The sequence below is a fragment of the Somniosus microcephalus genome, chromosome 15 (genome assembly GCF_052327205.1).
Source record: "Somniosus microcephalus isolate GS21.2 chromosome 15, FLI_Smic_1.0, whole genome shotgun sequence".
NCBI lineage: Eukaryota > Metazoa > Chordata > Chondrichthyes > Squaliformes > Somniosidae > Somniosus > Somniosus microcephalus.
In genome coordinates, this window is record NC_141001.1 from 25,475,258 (window position 1) to 25,498,331 (window position 23,074).

Consider the following 23,074-nt stretch of genomic DNA (forward strand, 5'->3'; position numbering starts at 1 on the left):
TTTAATGCCATCCCCAACCTCAGCATTACTGTTTGGGGGTCTGTATACAACTCCCACCAATGTTTTCTGCCCCTTGGTATTTCTCAGCTCTACCCATACAGATTCCACATCATCAGAGCTAATATCCTTCTACTATTGTGGCATAGTGGTTAGCACTGTTGCCTCACAGCGCCAGGGACCCGGGTTCAAATCCGGCCTCGGGCGACTGTCTGTGTGGAGTTTGCACATTCTCCCTGTGTCTGCGTGGGTTTCCTCCGGGTGCTCCGGTTTCCTCCCACAGTCCAAAGATGTGCGGGTTAGGTTGATTTGGCTATGATAAATTGACCCTTAGTGTTAGGGGATTAAATACGTGGGGTTACGGGGATAGGGTGGGATATGTGTCGGTGCAGGCTCGATGGGCCGAAATGGCCTCTATCTGCACTGTGGGGATTCTGTGTGATTCTGTGTATTGTGTTAATGTCCTCTTTAACCAGCAATGCTACCCCACCTCCTTTTCCTTTTTGCCTGTCCTTCCTGAATATTGAATACCCCTGGATGTTGAATTCCCAGCCTTGGTCACCCTGAAGCCATGTCTCCGTAATTCCAATTACATCATAAGCATTTACATCTATTTGCACAGCTAATTCATCCACCTTATTACGAATGCGTAATTACACCTCCTGAAAAAAGACCTGTTTATTCCAAGTCTTTGCTTCCTGTCTGCCAACCAGTTCTCTATCCAAGTCAGTACCTTACCCGCAATCCCATGTGCTTTAACTTTGCATGCTAATCTTTTATGCGGGACCTTATCGAAAGCCTTCTGAAATACACCACATCCACTGGTTCTCCCTTATCTATCCTACCAGTTACATCCTCAAATAATTCCAGTAGATTAGTCAAGCATGATTTACCTTTTGTAAATCCATGTTGACTTTGTCCGATCCTGTCACTGTTTTCCAAGTGCTCTGCTATTACATCTTTTATAATGGACTCTAGCATTTTCCCCACTACCGATGTCAGCCTTACCGGTCTATAATTCCCCATTTTCTCTCTACAGTACCGCCTTTTTTAAATAGTGGGGTTACATTAGCTACCCTTCAATCCATGGGAACTATTCCAGAGTCTATAGAATTTTGGAAGATGACCAGCAATGCATCTACTATTTCTAGGGCCTCAGTTTCTAGTCTTTTCCCCGTTTTCTTCCTTTACCCACACCTCCTGAAAACAGCGACTCATGTAGAAATTTAGTTCCATGAGCACTAACAGCCCTCCCTGGTACCTTATTCAACTGAGCATTATTCACATATGAGCTTAGAGAATAAGTTATAACAGGTTCATGTGATGAAATAACTCCTGTGTTCTGGATTGTCTGTTGTTGTACTTGTTAATGTCTGTAAATGTTTTACAGGTGTAACCACTAATGTTCCTCCCTAGCTCCGCCTTTATGGATCCTCCTGATTGGTGTGAGTCTTATTTATAAGAGCTGGGTTTTACTCATAAGGGCTGGGTCGGTGATGAATGATGGTTGCCCTGTGTTAACTTGATGCCAAGATTCTTTACTTAATAAAAGCCTTTAGTTTTAAGTTGTAACCTCATGGATTCAGGCAGTTATTTGGCACATCAGTTCATCAATCAGCAGAGCCTTATTCTGTTCTCACCAGTTGTCTTCAGCTATGCACAACACACATCCACAGAATCACTGAATACCCACCAGTGGCAGATGTTCTGGTCACTCCTACCCTCTTTCTAGGGATTCTGAGGCCAATTTAAGTGACACCGCTGGTGTCCCTGATGGAAACAGCGAACTTAGGTTTCAAACCTGAAATGTTTTTAGTCTCTGTGGCTCAGTACAATATTGCCGGTGCATTCGTCCATTGAGCAGTGTTGGGAGCTCAAGTCCTAGTTTATTTTAAAATGTATGTTAAGTTCGCTGTAGGATTTACTTCCTCTAGCTAAAGTTCATTTATTGGTCAGTGCAATATAAATAATGCGTAAAAACATTGCTCATCTCTTCCCTGGTCATTTTGCCAATTATCTTAAATCTATGTCCTCTGGTTACTGACCTCCTGCCAGTGAAAACAGTTTCTCCCCATGTACTCTATCAAAACCCTTCACAATTTTCAGCACCTCTATTAAATATCCCCTTAACCTTCTCTGCTCCAAGAAGAACAATCTTAGCTTCTCTAGTCTCTCCACATAACTGAAGTCCCTCATCCCTAGTACCATTCTAGTAAACATTGAATATTAAGGGAACCAAGGGATATGGGGATATTGCAGGAAAGTGGAGATGAGGTAGAAGATCAGCCATGATCTTACTGAACGGCGGAGCAGGCTCGAAGGGCAAATGACCTACGCCTGCTCCTATTTCTTATGTTCTTAAATCTCCTCTGCATCCTCTCCAATGCCTTTATCATCTCTCTCTCTCACACTTACTCACATACTTAAACACTCACACACATATACAAACACACCCCAACTAATCAGCATCTCACACCCTCTATTCATCTAACTTCTCAGGCTGTAAAGTAGTTTTATTCTGTGGATTCATAGCCATTGAAATCATACTTATACCTCCTAAATTTATTTCACTTTGGGACCATTAGTCAACTGGCAGACAGTGATTTTCATTTGATTCAAGTAAAAACAGCCAACCAATATAAAGATTAATTTTATAATAAAGAGATGATCCTTACCGATGGTTGGCTCTGTCGCATACGTTTACGAGCGGCTACTGCTTTCAGATTACGACAAATATCTTTGAAAGTTGAAGACTGCAACCTATGTTGCAGGCGTGGTGGCTCCTGCAGCGAAGGGCATTGGTACTGTGGAAGCTGATGGTAAAGTGGATGTTGTGGACGTGGTGGCGGTGGTGGCAATGGTTGTAGGTCTTCTTGCTGCCATAAAAATGTCTTCTGGTCGGGTAGTTGCTGCTGGGGTTGTGGCATTTGGTGTGGGGATGACTGCTGCATCTGTGGCAATTGATGTGGGGATGACTGCTGCATCTGTGGCAATTGATGTGGCGACTGTTGCTGGAGTTGTGGCAATTGATGTGGCGACTGTTGCTGGAGTTGTGGCAATTGATGCGGTGACTGTTGCTGGAGTTGTGGCAATTGATGCGGCGACTGTTGCTGGAGTTGTGGCAATTGATGCGGCGACTGTTGCTGGAGTTGTGGCAATTGATGCGGCGACTGTTGCTGGAGTTGTGGCAATTGATGCGGCGACTGTTGCTGGAGCTGTGGCAATTGATGCGGCGACTGTTGCTGGAGCTGTGTCAGCTGATGTGGATTCAATGGATGGTGCTCCACCACCAGATGTTGTTGGCACTGGCTGTTATTTTGTGGTGCCTCACAGAGCTGTTCTTTGAGGTTTTTCTGCTGATACTGGTGTTTTGGTCGCTCTGGGTAATATTGTTGGCTATGATGCTGTTCCAGAATTTCATCACATTGTTCAACCTTAAGCTCTTGCTCTGAACACTTCTGTTGTGCCTGTTGAGGTTCTGGACCCGGCTGAACTACTGGTTGTTCTGTCGGATGTTGAGTTTGATACTGTTGTTGAAGTTGTAGCTGCGATGGTGGGTGATGAGAATGATGTTGAGAATAATGGTGTTGAACCTTATCCTTTACAGGTTGCTGTTGGTGGTCTGGTAGCACAGGTAGAAGGGTGTCTCCTTCGTCTCCAACTTCTGATTGCAAGAGATGGAGTCTGTAGTACTGGACAAGGTTTTCCAGAAAGGCAAATGTAGCCACAGAAGGAACTTAAAAAATAAAACACAAGTTAATTGCATCAAAATCAATGCCTGTAAGTGAATATTTGATTAAAAACTGTTGTCATACAGTGAGAAATAAGACTTTGAAAAGTAGGCTGCTAACTTTTGCAAGTGGTACTTATTATTTGTATGCAGAGTAGTTCTGCAGTTAATTGTGCAGAGTAGACAGTATCTCTTTTGTTGGAACACATAGGCTGTATTTAAGAACAAAAAAGTACTTTTTAAAAAGAGTAAAAAAGAAAATGTTATGTAAGAAATTGTGAACTTTCTAAAAAAATATTTTTTTTTTTTTTTTTTTTTTTTTTATAAAAAGAGGGGACAAATGCAGCTTCCTCCCTCCCCAAAAACACATTCTTAAGCTTGGCAAAATATCTTTATTCAATGTTCATTTCCAGGTCATCTTTCTTGTGCACAATTCTTTCTAATCATATGGGAGTAGCCCAGTCCCAAACCATGTTTCTACTTTGAATCTATTGACAGTACTAAGCACTTCTACCAGGCTTTTCCCTTTTCAAAAAAAAATCACAATGCATTAATCATCTTACCAAATGGATCAACCCTCTAAACATGATGTCCTGCATTTCTCCTGGGCATAAAAAATGCAGCTCGTGATTTTATGTATATATATATATATATCTATCTTTTAATAAAGGAAAATTGAGCCATCTAAAGCAATGCCAACCAATGAACTAATTTTACAATCAAGTATCTTATTCTCAAAACCCAAATAATTATTTACATATTCAATGGCATGGCACCATCACGCCACCAGCGAGAAGTAGCATGATGTGGTCAAAGGAGGTTTGTTTAAAATTTGTAGTTAAAATGAGTCAGCAGGACTCGATGGCGAGATCAGACATTCTTGCAGTTATTACACTTAACGTAACTGTTCAGCTGAATTTAATTTGAAATGGACTCAAAGTCATTCACAATGCCTCTACCAGACCTGTAATTCATAAAAAATATTGTGCTTGAATCCTGCATCCTATTGAGAGGACAAAGCATTCAAGTTACATGGGTTGTAAAGTAATCTAAACTATGCCCAGAAATATATAGAATCAGCAGCTAATAAGGAGACATTCTACACCAGCTCCAATGGGGCTTTCTCACAACCAATGAAGAATCTCAGTTTACCTGGGAAACTCAATTTGCTCAGACTGATATCTCTACAATATTGCGAGAATTTGAATAAATCATCTATCTAAGTAAATGAAGTCCTGAAGGTGCTGCAATTTAATGAAGCCTGCCACTGTTCAGATCAGGTTAAATGAGAGTATTTGTATTATTAGTTTATTCTCTCTATATTGTTCAAGAATGTTGATGCAAAAATATTATCCTGTATGAAAATGTATGCATCCTTGAGTCAATGGCAGCTAGGCAATGCTTTGGATGGGAGAGTTACATACTTGAAATCTTGTTTCTGGACAAATTGTGTTCAAGACCCCTGTCCCATCCTCTTTCAGACAATGAAATAATGGGAGTAGAACTAGTTGGGGGGAGGGGGGTGGGGGGTGTCCACAAATATGCCAGCAGCACGCTGATGTTTTATTGTGGGCCCAGGAGGAGTCCTACAAAACTGGGCCATTTTTTGAGCAGCCTCCAATGGTCCCTTCAAGGACTGCTGGTTAAGCTGCTCAATGCCTGGTACACTGGGCAGAGAACACGCGTCACTAGCCCTGAATTTCAGAGGACCCCAATTTGCATATTTAAGGAGCTAAATGCCTATTTCAAGCAGGCGCCCTGGACAACTAGAAGTCGCTCAAGTCAATATGGTGTCAACCACAGTTCTGGTGTGGTTCATGCATAGCAGATCACAACACGAAATTTGGAGGTTTTACTCCAATTTTATGGCATGGTAGTGAAGGTACCAAGCGGAAGGGGCTTTTTTCTTACTCTTTGCTAATGTCCTGCGTGAGTCTCTTGAACGAAGTCTTGAAAGGGACCCTGCCTTCTTTTACAACGCAGAGGCTTACTCAAATGGATAACTGACCAAGGCACCCATGTCTGGGATTGCTTTGATATTCTATTGTTTCTAAAAGACATCCAGCATCTCAATTTGCCCCTCGAAAAATTCTTCCTTTTGAAAGGGATTGCTGTAGATCAATAGGAAGATGTGTAATGACTGGTTAATGAATGGGCAGCAGGGCACACCCCCATCTTCAGGATATCAACCTTAGATTGCTTCAATGGCAGTGACACGTAAACGGGGTTTCAGCTGAACATCTGCTGAAGTTACGGTTGGGGAACAGGAGAAGTTCCAAGAAAATTCACCCCCTATAAGTTTGGACTAATGTTAGCCACATATGCAAGCGAGTGAAGAATGTGAGAGAGATCATGGCATAAGGCCATTTGACCATTCAAGCCCATTCCTTCCACATTTAATTCACTTTATTATGAACTCTATCCAACTTGTTCCCACCTCATAACAGGTCGTCTTCCTTTGGCATGACATATCTATGGCCCCATCAGCTAAGGCACTATCATACCGACACAACATTTCCTCACCTCTAATCTGAATTTATCCATATCCACGTCCACCCCGTCGACCTTGGCATCTCATGTGGCCTCTCTACTCCCATGGTCTCAATCACAGTCAAGGACTTCTTCAACCGCTTCCTTGTATCCCTCATCACCCACACCACCTATTCCTTTTCAACCCTTTTCTTCTGCATCGGCCCTGGAAAAACTCTCCCCCAAGTCACTTACAATTGCACTTTCAAGCTGCCAACTGCCTAGCCTTTGGGCTTCCATTCGCCACGAAATGTGGAGTTTTTTTGCTAATATTAAAAGGTGGAAAAATTGGTGCCTGTGAATTGAATTTCTGCCCCAGAGTCTTCCTGACTGTGTGGCAGTGAAATACTGTGGAGGGGACTTTTTTTCTTACACTTTGCTAATGTCCTGCATGAGCCTCTTGAACCAAGTGTAATGGCAACCTCTTGTCTTGAAAGGGACCTGCTAGCACTGGCCAATTCAGACGCCGCAGAAACAAAGGTGTTTTTAATCAATTACGACATGATCAATATACCTCTTGACTGAAGGACTGAAACAAACCAAGCATCAAAACCAAGATCACAATGATGGCAAAGAAGCTACAGTACTAAAATGTACAAGAACTTGTTTAAAAGGACTGTAAAAGAACAATAAGCTATTAAGTAAGAACCTACAAAATGTCTCGGAAGGAAGTAACCAATTATAAACGAGAAGAACTTTATCCTGGCGCGAAACTACCAACGACAGGAGAAAAAGTGCAACTACTGGTAATGGCAGGACAAGAACTGAGGTGCAATATCCAGAACAACATTTTTCTTTACAGCATGGGATACAGAAGATCATGGTGCACACACAGCTACTGTCTTAAAGGGTACCAATTTCCTTTTTTAGGACAATCACCTATTCATTTGACTGTGAAGGATGAACAAATATGGAAGAATTGTTCCTATAAGTTTTGTTTGGACCTTGTTTAGACCAGCATTAAAAACTGTCTCACATTTTTCTTAACTCCAAAGTAGCATGCTGTGCAGTATGATCTGCAGGGGCTTGTAACCACAGTGATTTGTCCACCTGAAAAAGTTTGTCATGATCATTAATAAGAGCATGAATACCTGATCAATACAGACGGGGTTTGATGAACTGATTTTTAGAAACCATCGGAACACTGTTAAATAGTCATCATTGACTTATAACACACTCTAAATCTTCCTGACATTATGAGGAGAATGTACAGGAACTTTATGATGATATTACCTAGCAATTGAGTATCAGGAAATGCATACTACCAGTATGAAATTATAAGCTTAGCAGTAGGTCTATGGATTTTAGAGAAATTAATTTCAATATTAAAATAGCATTAAACCCTGCTATTACTTTGCATTATACAAAAGGAAGAAGAAAAACACTTTGACTAGTGACTTGCTCTTAAATGAAGAAAGTTGAACTCACACATCTCATTTTCCATTTCCTATGGTCTAAGCACAATACCCGGATTGGGAACTGGTCAAAGCAGCTAAGTGAATACCTCTAATCGGATAGAAATATGTTTCCAATCCCTAGATCACTTAAAATCTTATCCAAAATGTACTTTTCATTTTAAATGGCCAAAGGGAAACTCCAGTAATATTAAAATAACATAGCTTGTCTGGTTGATTAACTGACATTGAACATTGCAACTCCCAATAGTGGTTCTACGGTGACGTTTAAAAAAAAAAAGTAAAACCTAAAAAGGTGCACATACAGGTGCAGGTTGACAATACAAATGTGTTAGTTTTCTTTTTTTGCAGTATGGATGGGAAAGAATAGTTCTGTGAAGCAATACTTTTTTTTTTGCAGAGAAGAAAGCAAATCCTACCTAACCTAGATCAGCAATTCACTGCTACTGAAATCACTGGGTAACTGTTCATAAATTACCATTTCCAATAATGGGGCAAGGTATTGGCTATGGAGATTTTGTACTTAAAGCAATGGAAGATTTTTGTTTTATTCTCATAATGGCAGAAAAGGGCAAGTAGGCTTCAGCAATCTGCTTTTGGCACAATTCAACAACAACAACAAGTTGTATTTATATAGCAGCTTTAATGTAGTAAAACATCCCAAGGTGCTGTACAGGAGTATTTTAAGACAAAAAATTTGACACCGAGCCACATAAGGATAAATTAGGGCAGGTGACCAAAAGCTTGGTCAAAGAGGTAGGTTTTAAGGAGTGTCTTAAAGGAGGAAAAAGAGGTAGCGAGGTGGAGAGGTTTAGGCAGGGAATTCCAGAGCTTAGGGCCTAGGCAACAGAAGGCACGGCCACCAATGGTTGAGCGATTATAATCAGGGATGCACAAGAGGGCAGAATTAGAGGAGCGCAGATATCTCAGGGGGGTTGTGGGGCTGAAGGAGATTACAGAGATAGGGAGGGGCGAGGCCATGGAGGGATTTGAAAACAAGGATGGGAATTTTGAAATCGAGGTGCTGCTTGACTGGGAGTCAATTTAGGTCAGCGAGCACAGGGGTGATGGGCGAATGGGATTTGGTGTGAGTTAGGACACGGGCAGCCGAGTTTTGGATGACCTCAAGTTTACGTAGGGTAGAATGTGAGTGGCCAGCCAGGAGTGCGTTGGAATATTCAAGTCTAGAAGTAACAAAGGCAAGGATGAGGGCTTCAGCAACAGATGAGCTGAGGCAAGGGCGGTGATGGGCAATGCTACGGAGGTGGAAATTGGCGGTCTTTGTTATGCTGCGGATATGTGGTCGGAAGCTCATTTCAGGGTCAAATATGACACCAAGGTTGTGAACTGTGTGGTTCAGCCTCAGACAGAGGTTAGGGAGAGGGATGGAGTCAGTGGCTAGGGAACGGAGTTTGTGGCGGGGACCGAAAACAAGGGCTTCGGTCTTCCCAATATTTAATTGGAGAAAATTTCTGCTCATCCAGAACTGTATGTCGGACAAGCAGTCTGAAGTTCCCTGAAGTTTCCCTTTAAATACAAAACTAATGCTTTTTTATAGATGAAAATTATTTACTTAAACACCAACAAAGTCCAAAGATGTCACTGTCACTATATCTAGGAACCAGACAAAAAGCACTAGTGAAGGATACATCTAATGGAACTAGTTTTATTCTCTCTTTAATGCTGTCATCTGCTAGGGACGTGTGAACCTTAAACCAAGTAAAACTGAGGTAACATAAAACACTGTCTGAATCACTGCAGGAGTTCGCTAGCTGCCCAAGTTCTGTTTGGTCAGGTAGCTGAGGTGGTTGGAATAAAAAAAGGCTCTGTGCCACTTGATATTGACATTTACTTGCTCGGCTCCATCAGTTCTTAGTTGGGACACAAGGTACAACATCAGAGAGATCATTTGGCTTGTCCATCATCACTGGGGCCTCTATGTGGTGCAGCACCATTGCCAGATATGCTGAAGTTTGATGCTCTTCTAGAAGTGGCACCCAAAGGGGAGTAGAAGTTTGCATGGTAAAGGGAATGGGGGAAACTAATGGCATGTTAATTTCTAGAAAATACTTATTTCCTCATAGGTGATTCATAAAATATTTTACAACTTAATTGCATTAAACTTATTTGTGAACTAATTCAATCTCCTGACAAACAGTGCCCTTATATATGGAAGTAAAGAAAAAGCCAGTAGAAAAGTCCAACCCTTATAACAACTGTTAAATCTCATAATTTAGAAGAATTTTAATTATCCAAAATGTACATAAAAATCTCACCTCTACTGTATGAAGGTCCTGCACCATTCCTACAACAAAAATGAAGGAGAGCTAACTTCACCCAGCATTTCATCAATGCAAGCTGCTATCAGGTACATAATAACAGCGCTGATTGAATTACCCACTGATTTCACCCATGTAAATAGCCTCACCACATTGTTGAAATGAGATTCACCACATGGGAAAACACAGGCGTGAGCCAGTATCCTACCACTTGGTAACACCTGGCTGCCAATCAATTTTTTTTTGTTTAAAATTCTAGGCATTGTAATATCTCTATTTCCCTAAAAGAATATAGAACATGTGCTCATAAACTATCCAGTTCACAGAGGATCCAAAGATACATCAGATATTAAATCTGTATTTGCATGAGGACTTCAACAAAGTGGTGTTTCTCTTCATTTTCCCTTCAGGAGTCCTGCTGCTGATTTGTTTTCTGTTTGACTAAAGACTACTTAGTACTGTCACAAAATGCAAAGTGAGAAAATATTCTATAATCCAGCGAAGTGCACTAGAAAGAAAATTGGTACGGTAATACCACTGCCATTCATAAATAGTTTGTAAGAAGTTCCTGAGCATGGCCTTTTAGCTTTTCCTCCTTGAGGTGGTGGTGCCTGTTCCTGCACCCACTTTAAGATTGTACTATTTAGTTTATATTGCCTCTCCTCATTCTTCCTACCAAAATGAATCAGTTCACACTTCTCTGTGGTAAATTCTGTTTGCCATGTGTCTGCCCATTTCACCAGTCTTAATCTCCCCCTGAAGTCTGTTAGAAAAGTACATGAGGGAGAATGGAATATATGTGCTGATAGGGCTACATGAAGTAAGGTGCGAGGAGGCTCGTGTGGAGCACAAACGCCAGCATGAACCAGTTGGGTCGAATGGCCTGTTCCTGTGCTGTAAATTGTATGCAATTCTATGTAAAAACCCATTTCCTTACAAATGCATCAATGCCAAAAAGTTTTGGAAGCTCTATACTCTGTGATGCACTACAGCCCAGAAACAGTCAGATACAGCTCATTTTTGTTCTAGAGAATAGCAAAATTTTATTTAAAAAGGAAAACTTCATGCAACAAGCTTCAACGGATACCAATATAATCAACTAAAGAGGGCAATAGCTAGCCTGCATAGAGCTCACCAGTTCTATGTACTGTGTACAATTCTGGTCATTCTAGCTTTGGAGAGGGTAGAGGAGGCCAAATGAACAGATATTGGGAAATTAAGTACCAGAGCTACAAGGAGAGACTCAAGAAGCCGTAAGTTTTCTCAAAGAAACGAGGGCTCAGGGGAGACCTTATTAAAGCTGTCAAGGATATAAGGGGTATAGATAAACAATACCTGAATTAACTGTTCTACGTAACCACAAAGTAACCAGGGATAAAAGCTCAAGCTCAGACAGAAGCTAAATAGACAGTTTAGAATGTATTACTTCACACAGAGGGTGATGAATATGTAGAACACACTAGTTGGACTCGGGGGCAATGGAAGCAGATAGTGGTGGCAAATTCAAAGGGGAACTGGTTAGTTTTATGGCGTAATATGTGAAAAGGGCTATAAGAGACAAATATAGTGAGATGATTTTTGAACTTTGGTATCAGGCAGATGGATTGCAATGGACTTTTCTGGTCCTATATTCTTATGTGAAGTTTAGTTCAATTCACAACATCACAAAAGCCCCTCTTTCATTGCAGGAAAAAAATAAAAAAAGGTGTATAGAATCTGTATACATGGAATTTACAACCATCTTGTGCAAAAATCAGTAAGATGATTTCTATGTGAAAAGGCAATAAGGAATTGAAGGGTATGGACTATTATCCCACTTGTGATATACATCCTTCACGACCCAGGATGTGGCTTTATTTTGTAGTTTTGAAGTCTATCCCAGACATAATAAACTGCATGTGTCATCAGTCTCCCGCTGTACCCTCCATGTAAACCATGTGTTATGGTTTCCACAGATAACTTGTCAATTAGAAATCTTTGATTAGAATTATGTGATAATTTATTATTTTCAGCGTCTTTTCCTCTCAAAATCAACACAATACTTCACTAGCTAAGAAAAATCACACAAAAATATAAATTTCTTACCTTTATCAGTGTCATCATCATTCCATCTCTTTCGGCAGGATCTCAGAAACTGAAATACAGCTGTCACCCGAGTCTCCGTTCCTCTAGTGTATGACAGCACTTGCAGATTTTTATTTTCTTTTTTTGGTATGAGCAAAACTCAACAACAGCATTGCGCAAATGCATTAGTAAATTCAAAAGATCACATTAGAACAGGGCTCCTTGAATATGCTAGATTATCAGCACCCATTCCTTGCCTTCTGGTTCACCGGCATCAAAGCAAAAATAACATCTTCAAGAATGTGCCTGTAATACTTTACTGATTTAACACCCACAGAAACAAGAAAAATATTAATCTTTTGGTAAAAGATTTATTAGCTAGTAATACTTAGGAAGAGATGAATTAATGAGACTTTTATTAGTCCCATCATTAAATAGCATGAAGGAATGAGATCTTCTTTCCTTACAGCATGCTGTTTTATTCATTTTGGAGATTTAACTTAGAACTAATCAAATTAGATCTGGTGAAGTCACAAAAATTGTTGATGGCCACATGCATTGTGCTGGAGGGCCATATATATTCATAATATCTTTAGCTAAATTAAAAAGCAAATGTTCTTCGCTTTTAGTTTAGTCATCCCAGTTGTATTCTACATTTCTCTCATACAATGAAAACTGTCAGAAAGGCATGTACTACTGAGTCTGTACATTTTATTCTTGGTAGGGAGGAAAAAGTGTTATAAAACATTTATGTGGGGTATTTTACACCAATGACTAAGTATATGATAGTAGACAAAGCATTAGATTTTTTTTTTAATAGGTCATTAAGACATCGTGTATCTTGTCAGCTCATAAGCACAGTGCTCCATAGCAGCAGTAGCGCACTGAGCTTTACAACAGGAAATAAATAAAGAGCTACAGAGGAAACAAAGATATGGTGCAAACAGATACAGAGCAGGTTCAAGAGATGGGTTGAAGATTCAATATGGCCTGAACCAGAGAAAAGCCTTGGTCAAAAACTATACAGAAGTGATGTCATCCACCCATTCAATGCACACAGCATATCAGGGATCTTCCACAACACACATCAACCTCTAGGTTATTACATCATTGGCATACTCCCTTTTCTTTTTGAGAAGAACTTCTTAAAGAAAAGAACGTTGACATTTGTGCCAGTAGCTCATCTAATCAATCCATACCATCACAGTTCAGAATATCTCCATTTTGGATTTAGACTACTCCATTCCTCTGAAAGAAGTTGCTTAATTTATTTTCTTCCCTTGTAGCTTAGTACTAATTTGGCAAAAAGTGAATTCAGTATGTTAGTTCTACAGTTTATGCCACACTCTGGTTTTCTTTCTCTGTCCCCAATACAGATATTGAATTATAAGGCAACCTGAAGAAGCCACTGTGGAATAGTATTGCATTCAGGTAGGAAAGTGGTTACATTCTACTTTCACACACTTATGCTAAGTTACCTGCCAGGTAACTTCTATGCCTTTCTTCCTCTCCAACTGCCACCCAAGATTACCCACCTGATATTAAAACTATGTCATATGCGAAATGACAGGCACAAACTGTGTCCCACCACTCCAATGTGCAATGTGTTGGTGAGCGTTTTAAAAGTCACTGAATAGATTTTGAAATTTCTTATAATTAAATTAGAAATTACAACCATTTGTAATTCACCAGTGTCTGATTAAGAACATACTTTCAATATCAAGATCAACACTTGTTACAGGCTGTAAGTAAAGCTTATGAACACCGCAATCCAATCCTCTGCTTTCAGCTACAGAAGCAATCATCTGAACCTTGTAATTAATGTACTACTTCAGAATTAGGCATTAACCTCAAGAGCTAGTTTCAACTAACCAGAGGCTGCAGCAGACTTTGTCACATTGATGTCTGTGAGATCTTTCTGTGAACAAAACGGCTGCCATGTTTACCGACACCTGCACAATGCAATTCATTCTATGTGAAACAGTTTGAGATGATTCTAAAAGATGTGATAAACCATTATGTAAATACAAGTTTGTTCTTTCTTTATATGCATCACAGGACTTTCTTTAATGTTAAATCAGCTCAAAAATCATGGAACCACTGAAAATCTTTATAGATATTTATATGGTATAAAAGGGATAGTGTGATTATTGTACAATTACTCTTTTTCAGCACTGTTCTATTGTATAAATAAAATTAAACAATGTAAATCATGAAAATATGAAATGAAAGTAGAAAATGCTAGAAACACATAGCATTTCCTGTCATCACCTGTAAAGAAAAATACAAGATAACATTTTGGGTGGAGACTCTCTCAGAACTAGAAACTGAAAGATAAGCAAGTTCCTTTATAGAAAACAATAAAATAGATAGAGAAAACAGCCGACAAAAATCAAGAGAACATAAGAACAGAAGAAATAGGAGCTGGAGTCGGCCACTTGGCCCTTCAAGCCTGCTCTGCCATTCAATATCATGGCTGATCTTCGACCTCAACTCCACCTTCCCGCACTGTCCCCATATCCCTTAATTCCCAAAAATTTATCGACCGCTGTTCAATAAAAGTTAGGTATGCTAACTACTATCACAAGTGGCGCTAGTGATGGCCAACAACTGCAAATTTGGCCCATCTTCTCTCCTTCGAGTACAGATGAGCCTGTTATGCATTTCCAGCATTTTCTATTTTTATTTCAGATTTCCTGCATTTGTAGTTTTTTTTTTCTTTTCCCCTCATTTTCCCTCATGTCTTTTCACTCCATTTCTTTACTATTTCCTTTCCATTGCCTTATAAGTTTATTAGGGTGATCTCCACACATCACCCAGCAGTTTTCAATTTTTCCAGGCTTTCAAAAAAAAATTGTCCAACACCTCTCTTCCTCTTTACTCACTACCTTCCCCTCCCCCCACCACCCCCACAATTTGTGTTTTATTCCGTTCCATTAAGGGTCTCACTTGTTTCAATTTCTGGTTCTGATGTAGGGTCTACACCCCAAACCTTAACCTACTTTTTCTTTTTTCTGGTGCTGACAGGTCTGATGTGTAATTTTCTGATATGATTACTGGTCTTCTGTAGTTGTCTTTGCTGTTTCCCTAACTGCATTTAGGGATTTGAGAGTGCATTTTTGTGTTGATTAAGGTGAGAATGTCCCTGCTCAGAAATTGAACATTTTCCCCACTTTTTTTAACTAGTCTCAACTTTAAGCACTCTCATGTTAAGTACAACATTGGTCAGAAGCTGAACAAATCTTTCTCTACTCTGTGCAATAGCCCCATCTGCTGACAAAAAGCAGCCTTACACCCTCGAATTACTGGGCCAGTTCTAAAAATGTTTATCTGAGTGATATATAAAATAAATCATCCAGTCAGAAGCAAAACTTCACTTGTCCAATTGAATGATTTTAATCTAAGAGGCTATTTGCTGCCAGATTAAGTCATTAAACAATAAATATGAAAAATTATTGTTTTTAACCCATCTTCAATCTCAAAGAACTGGTATATTGTTCCTTAAAACGCCAAAAAAATGTTCTGCCAACGTGAAATTCATTAGTTCTGAGATGATAAACAAAAAAAACTCATTATCAAAATTGTTTTCCAGTTGAAAACACACTACAAGTGTGAAAGATAGAACACACTTGGAACAGATAACTCGTAAGTGACTCACATCTACCGTGATCCATGATACGCTGATGGCTATCAGATACAATTCGTATTTCTGATTCACTTAGGATCAATTAAAAATATATGTTCATATTGCACAGCTAGATTTTATTTCTTAGCCACTGTTGCAATTAACACATATTGGTTATTCTTGGTTTGAATAGTTTGATTAAAATGCTAATTTAAGTTCCCAATGAACTCAAAAAATTGCAAAACCAACTTCAATAAAGTGAGGAACTACATTGAATAAAACCAAAACATACTTCTTTTCATAATACCTATGGCTGAGGTCAACTACAGTGGTCATGAGGGATTATGAGTACAGCACACATCAAATAAAAGTATCCCTCTTTTTTGGAAAAAAAAATGAAACAAACAATAAACTTGTTTTGCAGCACTCCGCATTAGAAATGTACAAAAAGAATTGAGGAAATCTCAATGTATGAGATGTAACATGCTTATTTTGAAAGCTGCAAAGTGAATGTTCTAAATTTAACAGTTGAGGAGGTTTTAGGCCTGACCATTGATATGCCTGGCTCTGGGTTTCTTAAGTTTGTATCATTCAAAATAGTTATCAACTCACAAGCAAAAATAGACATGTCAGCAAACCTGCATTTCTGTTCTTTAGGATCCAGCAGAATGTATTTGTGCTGCCTTATTCATAACTCAATCCTAGTGAATGTATCTGGATAGAGAGCGAGGGAGTCATTCAGATGAGCTGGGGGTAAGCAGGGAAGGAATTGTCCAGGTTAGGAGCACAAGAATAGACTCAAGTGTGGCTGGACCTTAAAGGGAAATGTAACTCTGTAGGGTTGCCAAGAGGCCCCAAGTCCAACACATAAGGAATAAGAACTAAAAGAGTGCCCTTCCTCCAAACACACAGTTGATAACAAAGTTTCAAATTTTCAAAGTTAAAATTTTGTTCCATTCCCCCTTATTCAGTAGCCTTGATTACAAGTGATATTAAGGGATAAAGGTAAACTGAACAAGGGTTAGACTACTTACTAACTTGCTTAAGAGGAAAACTACTTGGCAGTTTTGAGAGTAACCAAGGTGTGTTTCTTCTATCATCTCCAAATCTACTTCTTTCTCTTGTTTTCCTACCAGCTTTGCCAGACTGTTGTTGTCACTCATCTGGCCTCATTCACTCCTAACCCTTGCTCTCACATTAGCAGTGAAAGTGTTACTTGATTCATTTCCTCCAGCTACTATTTCTGACAACTGAAAAATTATCTTGGAAGAAGTGTTAGTCTAAACTCTAGTGGCAGGAAGGATCTAGACTGTGATTGAGAAACTGGCACAAATGCTTGCTTTATATTAAATTAGTAAACTTGGAGTTGTACAGTGCAGGGAATAAAGTGTAAAACAATGCACACTCACACAGTGTTTGTGTTTTCTTTACCTTCCACTGAGTACAGAAACCGTATCATACGTAACAGTAGCCAAAGGGGCTTACAGAACTTTTTTTAATGGTGTCTTCTAGCCTGGCCTGAGGAATGTCATACACAAACTTAAAATCAAATCTTTATCCACAAGATGATCTGTGAAGGAAGCATTGATTTAAAATACAGCCTATGCAGGCCAACAAACAGGATACTGTCTCTTTGCTTCTAATTTACATTTGAATCCCCTACTGTCCTCCCTCATTCTCCTTTCCCATCTCTTTCACATGACAACAACACCTCTAAATGGTCCTCCTCCCTCTTTGCAAGAACTATGGATATGCAACACCAAGGCTATTTCTTGGATCAACCAGCGAGGCACTTGTCCACGAATAGAAGGCGCATCATTTTCCTACAGGTGAGCTTTCCCACCTCACAGATCAGAACTGTGAAAACTATAGATAGGCTGATAGGCTGGTTAGAGTGCCAGCCACAGCTTTAAACATCAAACTTATTACCAGTAAAGTGTAAAAGCAAGCACATGAACCACTAATCTGCTGGGCACTTCATATGTGTTGACTTACCTGGCAAGTTAGACTTCAACCGATCTAGTTCCTCCTGAAGCTGTCGAATTTTCTCTTGTAGTATTACACAATTTGGACAGTACGATGAGGGCTGGCTTTTTGGAAGATCTTCCTCAGCCACAGCCCCATGCCGTCCACCTGAATTCTCTGGTGGCAAAGCACCGCTGCTTTTTTCAGTGTTTTGAAGAAATCCAGAGTCTGTTGTTTTGAGAAAACCAGAATTTAAATGCTTTTCATTAACCCTTTGTTGGGACCTGGAGTCTACCTCACCTCTGGTGCTGGATAGAGATAGAGCACTTTGCTGTGAGGAAGTTCCTGGCCTGTTAAACGTATCTCCCTCTTGATGCTTGAGCCTTTGTCGAACAGGATAATGACTGTCCACTGATGATGGATACTTGGCTTGTGCTGTTGTCAATTTATTGATTTCATGTTCCTGTCCACTGCGGCCTACAAACTGAGGCTTTTGAGGTACAGGAGATGAGGTAGTTATATGAAGATTGCTAGTTTGCTTCATAGAACATACATGCTCATATGGACCCCGACCAGAAACCGGACAACCAAGTTTTTCTCTTGGAGTATCAACAGGCAAGTCATGGCTACTTTTAAACAACTGTTCCAGCTTCTTTTTTTTAGGGCTTGGGCTGCAGTCTCCATCTTTGTTGCCTCGTTTTCCACCCTTGTTAGGATTGGGACTCTCATGTCTTTCAACATCTTCCTTATTTAGAATCCCTGGTTTTCCGGAGGTCCCTGGATTTCCAGTGGATTTTTCAGTGGAATGTCTTCCTAGGCTAGCCTTCTTGCACTTTGCTTCTGCTGAAATGGTACATGATGTAAATTACTGGCAAGATACAGGGTTTGAATGTCATTTTTTTTGAGCTCACAGCAATGACTTATCAGAAGAAATGGTCATGTTCACAGTAACATTTATTTAATGTCACCAAGACAAAGGAGTATTGGACTCCTATCGGGTGATGAGTTAGACCATATAGTTTACTATGAATTAAGTCAACACAATCTGGAATTAGCTTATTTTGTTTTTATAAATCACAGTTCAAGTTTCTGGTACCCCAGTCTGAAACAGTTCAATGGGAACTGAAGTCTGCCAATAAATAGCCTCACTGAGGTACTTGTGGATAACATAAATCAATCACATCACTACATTCACACTGTGTATAACTAAGTCAAGTTCAATACAGAAAAGGCAAGAGTTAGTCTTAGATTTCTTGGGGACAAAATTCCTCTTTTAAAGAAAAAGGAGAATGCGTGTTTTTCTGTATAATTAATGATAACAAAATTGTAGGAATGACTGGCTTTGTAACATGCAATTTTGCTAGTAGATCATTAATTACAGGGAAGAGCAAGCATGCTTACATTTTTTGTTGAAAAAATGTCACCCCCTCAAGACTAGGACTTGTTTATGAGTAACAGTTACAATCTGTATAATCCACCAGATAGAAAGAGATGCTAGCTGCAGTATATGATGACAGGTACAATGAACATTTCTATTAATAGATAAGGTTTCCTTGCCAAGCCCATTTTCAGTAGCACCCTGTTGACTATTGCAAGTGCTACTCAATACACTGGTCCTTAAGAAACAGATTCTCCAATAGGGGTTCCATGCCTTTTTAAATGTTTTCTCTCGAGTGCCATGTGGCAATTAACTTTAAATTTTATGCGAGTAACTTATGTTATATGTATTACCATAAAATCCATAAACACCTAAGCTGCCCTTCATGCAGGGTTTGTCTAAGTTGTGAGCCTAGAGGTGCACGCGGTATTTTACTGTTTGCCGTGTCACACAAGCAAGTTTTAAATTTTGATGTAAACCATACACCGATGCGTTTTTCCAGTAAAAAGACATTTTCTTGGGAGTTTGTAGACTTCTGCTAAAATATGTGTCTCCTGTGCTCAGCATGTTTTAGATTTGACATTTTTACAGTATAAGGGCTAATAACATTGTGATAAGTTCAACTGCAATCTGTAATAATCGATTTATTGCACTATACAGTCTTGTGCAACTCTTGGCAGATTATAGCTTTAGGACCAAGAAAAGCAAGGTTCCAAAACACTGTCCAGTGTAGTAGCATTTTTAAGACACTTTCCATTTACTTCATTTTTGGGTAAAATTAACATACTTCATAGTATTTTTGCTTTTTAAAGGATGAAGTGGGGATGGAAGTGACAAACACTAATGCCCTTTCTCCTACTAAAATCAACAGGACCATGCATGCACATCCTGTAATGCCTTCATTAGAATGACTTGCACTTTACTGCCTCTCCCCCAGTTCTGGTAACATGCACAAAAATGTGTTACAATGCATTTTACTAGCAAGTGGTAAAATAGTTACAGATTGAATACGTCCTGTTAAATAGATACCCTTGGCAACAGCTTACCCTTGCTTAGACAATAGTATTTCCAAACAAAATAAATGGAAAAGGCCATGTTCTGCAGTCCTACACTCACTATCCACAAAATAATAACCTACCAGGATAGAAACTGCAAGATTACAGTATGTTTTTCATTGGCTCGCCTGGCCCACATGATCCCAGGGACGCTTGCGAACCACATGCGTCCCTGGGATACATGTGCCCTGCGCATTTTGACTGTGGAAAGGCCCAGGATTGGAATGGCCACACCTCGGGAGCCCTCAGGTAAGGGCGTGGATTTTTTCCCGATAGGAGGCTTCCTGCGTGTGGATGCCTCCCATCAGAAATTACAGGCCATTGTGTTTGTAAATCGCTGGTCCTAGAAACGCAGTGGAAATTCTCTCACATAAGTCCTCCCTTCTGGTTGTGAACATGGAGATATAATAAGGGCAGAAACACATAGTGACAGTCAGGTTTCTAAATAGAAAGCTGCTGGGGCAGACTTTCACCCAGATCCAGGTTAGGATGCAGGAAGATGGTTAGAGGATATCCCAAGTTCAGAAAGACAACCTAAATATGTGAGAAATGTCGTGTATTCATTATTTTGTATCGTTACGCAAAGAGAAGTTGCATTGATTGCATTAAGTTAGTCTGATCATACTGTACATTCACTCGCTGTCTGAGCGTAATGATTCGTTCTGGCATCGTCTCACTAAAGTGTAAACAGTCAACCCATTGAAATATCTGAAAAGCACACCGTAGGACATGTGCAAAAGACATGATATCCAGTTTGTATGTCAAGGGGGTGCATTTGTATTGGCCCAGACTACTGCTGAACAACCATTCTGGCCCTGAAGAACAAATTTTATTTGTGGTATGTCAAATGTTTCCACTAATATGGTAAGAATTACAATATAATAATTTTTTTTTAAGTTTGTTTATGATATTTTAGCTTCTACCTTAATCCTATGTGTATGTCCCAATCTTTATTTCGCTCTCTGTAAAATTTATAAAAAGTAAATTATAACCTATGCATTTTACTTCCTGGTTTGCTGTCTGTGAGAATTCTTCAATGTTTAGCCTGCTTGATGACATCACTGTTGCTGGACGCTGGTGATTCGCTGGATTTGGCAGCAGATTCAAACTAATGTCAGGAGAGGTGAAATTCACGCCACAGAGGTCGCTAGATCTTTGACTACAAATACGGGGCCGTAGTTATTGTTTTCTATGTTACAAGGATCAATATGAAATTGATTGAATCTCACTGAAAACTGCAGCCTGTTGATTTTAAAATTTCATGTAAAATAAACCAGTTTGTTGGTTTACAATTGGCCTCATGCTGATCAGTCTGCCTTCTGAAAGAGAAGGGGAAAATCCCACTTGTATGTGGTGCTCACAAGATCACAGTATCCTGTACATACCACAGGTTCTTGTTACAGCCCCAAGAACACACTATTGTTTAACTAGATACTGAGCAGTAAAGGTACTCTCCCCATTCTAGGGGGATGCAAGGTCCACTTATGGGAGTGACCAGTTATGCTAAACACAAGAGAAATTTGTAATAGTTTTTTTTGGGGGGGGGGGGGGGGGGGAGAAAACAAAAAAAGAGAAAATTACTACTTATTTATGTTCCATTTTATACAGAGCATACTCAATAGGTTGCTGTGGGACAATGAACTTAATTCACAAAAGAAAACATGGTCATAAGTAAGCAAGTAATCAAGCTCTTTCTCACAACAGATCAAACTTATTACTTCACAGTTCCCCCACTGGGTATTCTATTTATACATCTGTTTAAGACATACAAAATGAATAGTTAAATTAATTATGCTAATAATAAAATGTGTGAAATTTTTGAGATAACAGAATACATGATGGCCGACACATATAACACAGAGGCTAGTGTTTTACAAGTACTCACCGAGAGGTTTGGATGACCTAATAAGCCATAACGACGAAGCTAAAGCTGTTTATCAATGCTACCTGAATCTATCTGTCAGAGGAATGTTAAATGCTCATCATTCACGCCTGCTTTTATTATTCTTTATAACATATAGAGTTAGAATTCATGGATGGGCCAATTTTGTTCTACTTTTTGCCACTTTTTGTTTTTGCTGGCAAAGGGTGTCATGACAAATAGCAATGGAGTGTAGGCTACCACAATCAAATTATGTGATTTCAGCTAAGTGTCTTTGTACCATGTAATATTGGTGTAATATTTCACGCCAGCTAGCAGGGAAAAACATACACAACAGATTTTTCTGACAACAAAACTTGATAGATTTACAATGTCATCTAATCCCAAAAGTACATCACAGTCTCAAACATGCTGCCAAACCTTACTCATTTTTCTAATATACAATTTTGTTTTAAAAAAATTAAGTTTCTGGAGCTTTCTTGTCGGAGCTTTAACACAGTTCATAAATTTTGTTACTGCTAACTACCACTGAGTTTTACACAACACAATGAAAGTGTGTTTGCAAAAAAGTAATACATTTTGCTTTATGAAGGCATCAATCATAAAAGTTTAAAATTGCTCATTCTGTATGCCCATACTGTTGTGTAATTTTAAAAACAACAAAGTTGACAATATATGCAACAAACTACAAAGTTATTATACAAAACTGAACAGTGAACCATTTTGAAGATATGCATGGGGCAAGCAGGGCAAGTGGAAAGAATTACCAAGCTGTGCCTGTACAGTGGTATGCTGTGCAGGAGCAAGAGTACAGTACAATGTCTGCAATAAAATAATGGGGCATTTGCTGCAACCACAGGCATCTAGACTTAAAATAAATGTTAAAGTCATAAGAATGAAACAGTGATTCACAAACACTGCAAGTCACTGAATGCTTTTTCTTAAAAAAATGGGTTCATATTTATTTTCATCATAATGAAAAACTCACTACTGCTTATTTTATAAAAGATCCCATAAGAGAGGATCTAATTTCAGATCAAATAAATAGAATTTGCTTCAATCTATAACTCAGAAGCCAGAACATTGAAAAAAAAGTTGCAAATATAAAAATATATATTCTCTATCTTATCAATTCTTTTGCACAGTGTCTATGTT

The 23,074-nt window shown here is 39.2% G+C and overlaps 1 protein-coding gene across 5 annotated transcripts in view; it reads right to left on the minus strand.

The window, feature by feature from the left end:
* Nucleotides 1-23,074, minus strand: part of prdm11 (PR domain containing 11) — a 72,904-nt gene that overhangs the window by 45,489 nt on the left and 4,341 nt on the right. For 2 of the 5 annotated variants that reach the window (XM_086007565.1, XM_086007564.1), the window contains exon 2: nt 17,635-18,447. The exons of 1 other annotated variant lie outside the window; for it this stretch is intronic. In XM_086007565.1, coding sequence (XP_085863691.1) covers nt 17,635-18,447 — 813 coding nt within the window. Of the gene's footprint in view, nt 1-2,672; nt 3,734-17,634; nt 18,448-23,074 lie in introns of all 5 variants that reach the window. 2 more of the 5 variants (XM_086007567.1, XM_086007566.1) reach the window with 2 other exon arrangements.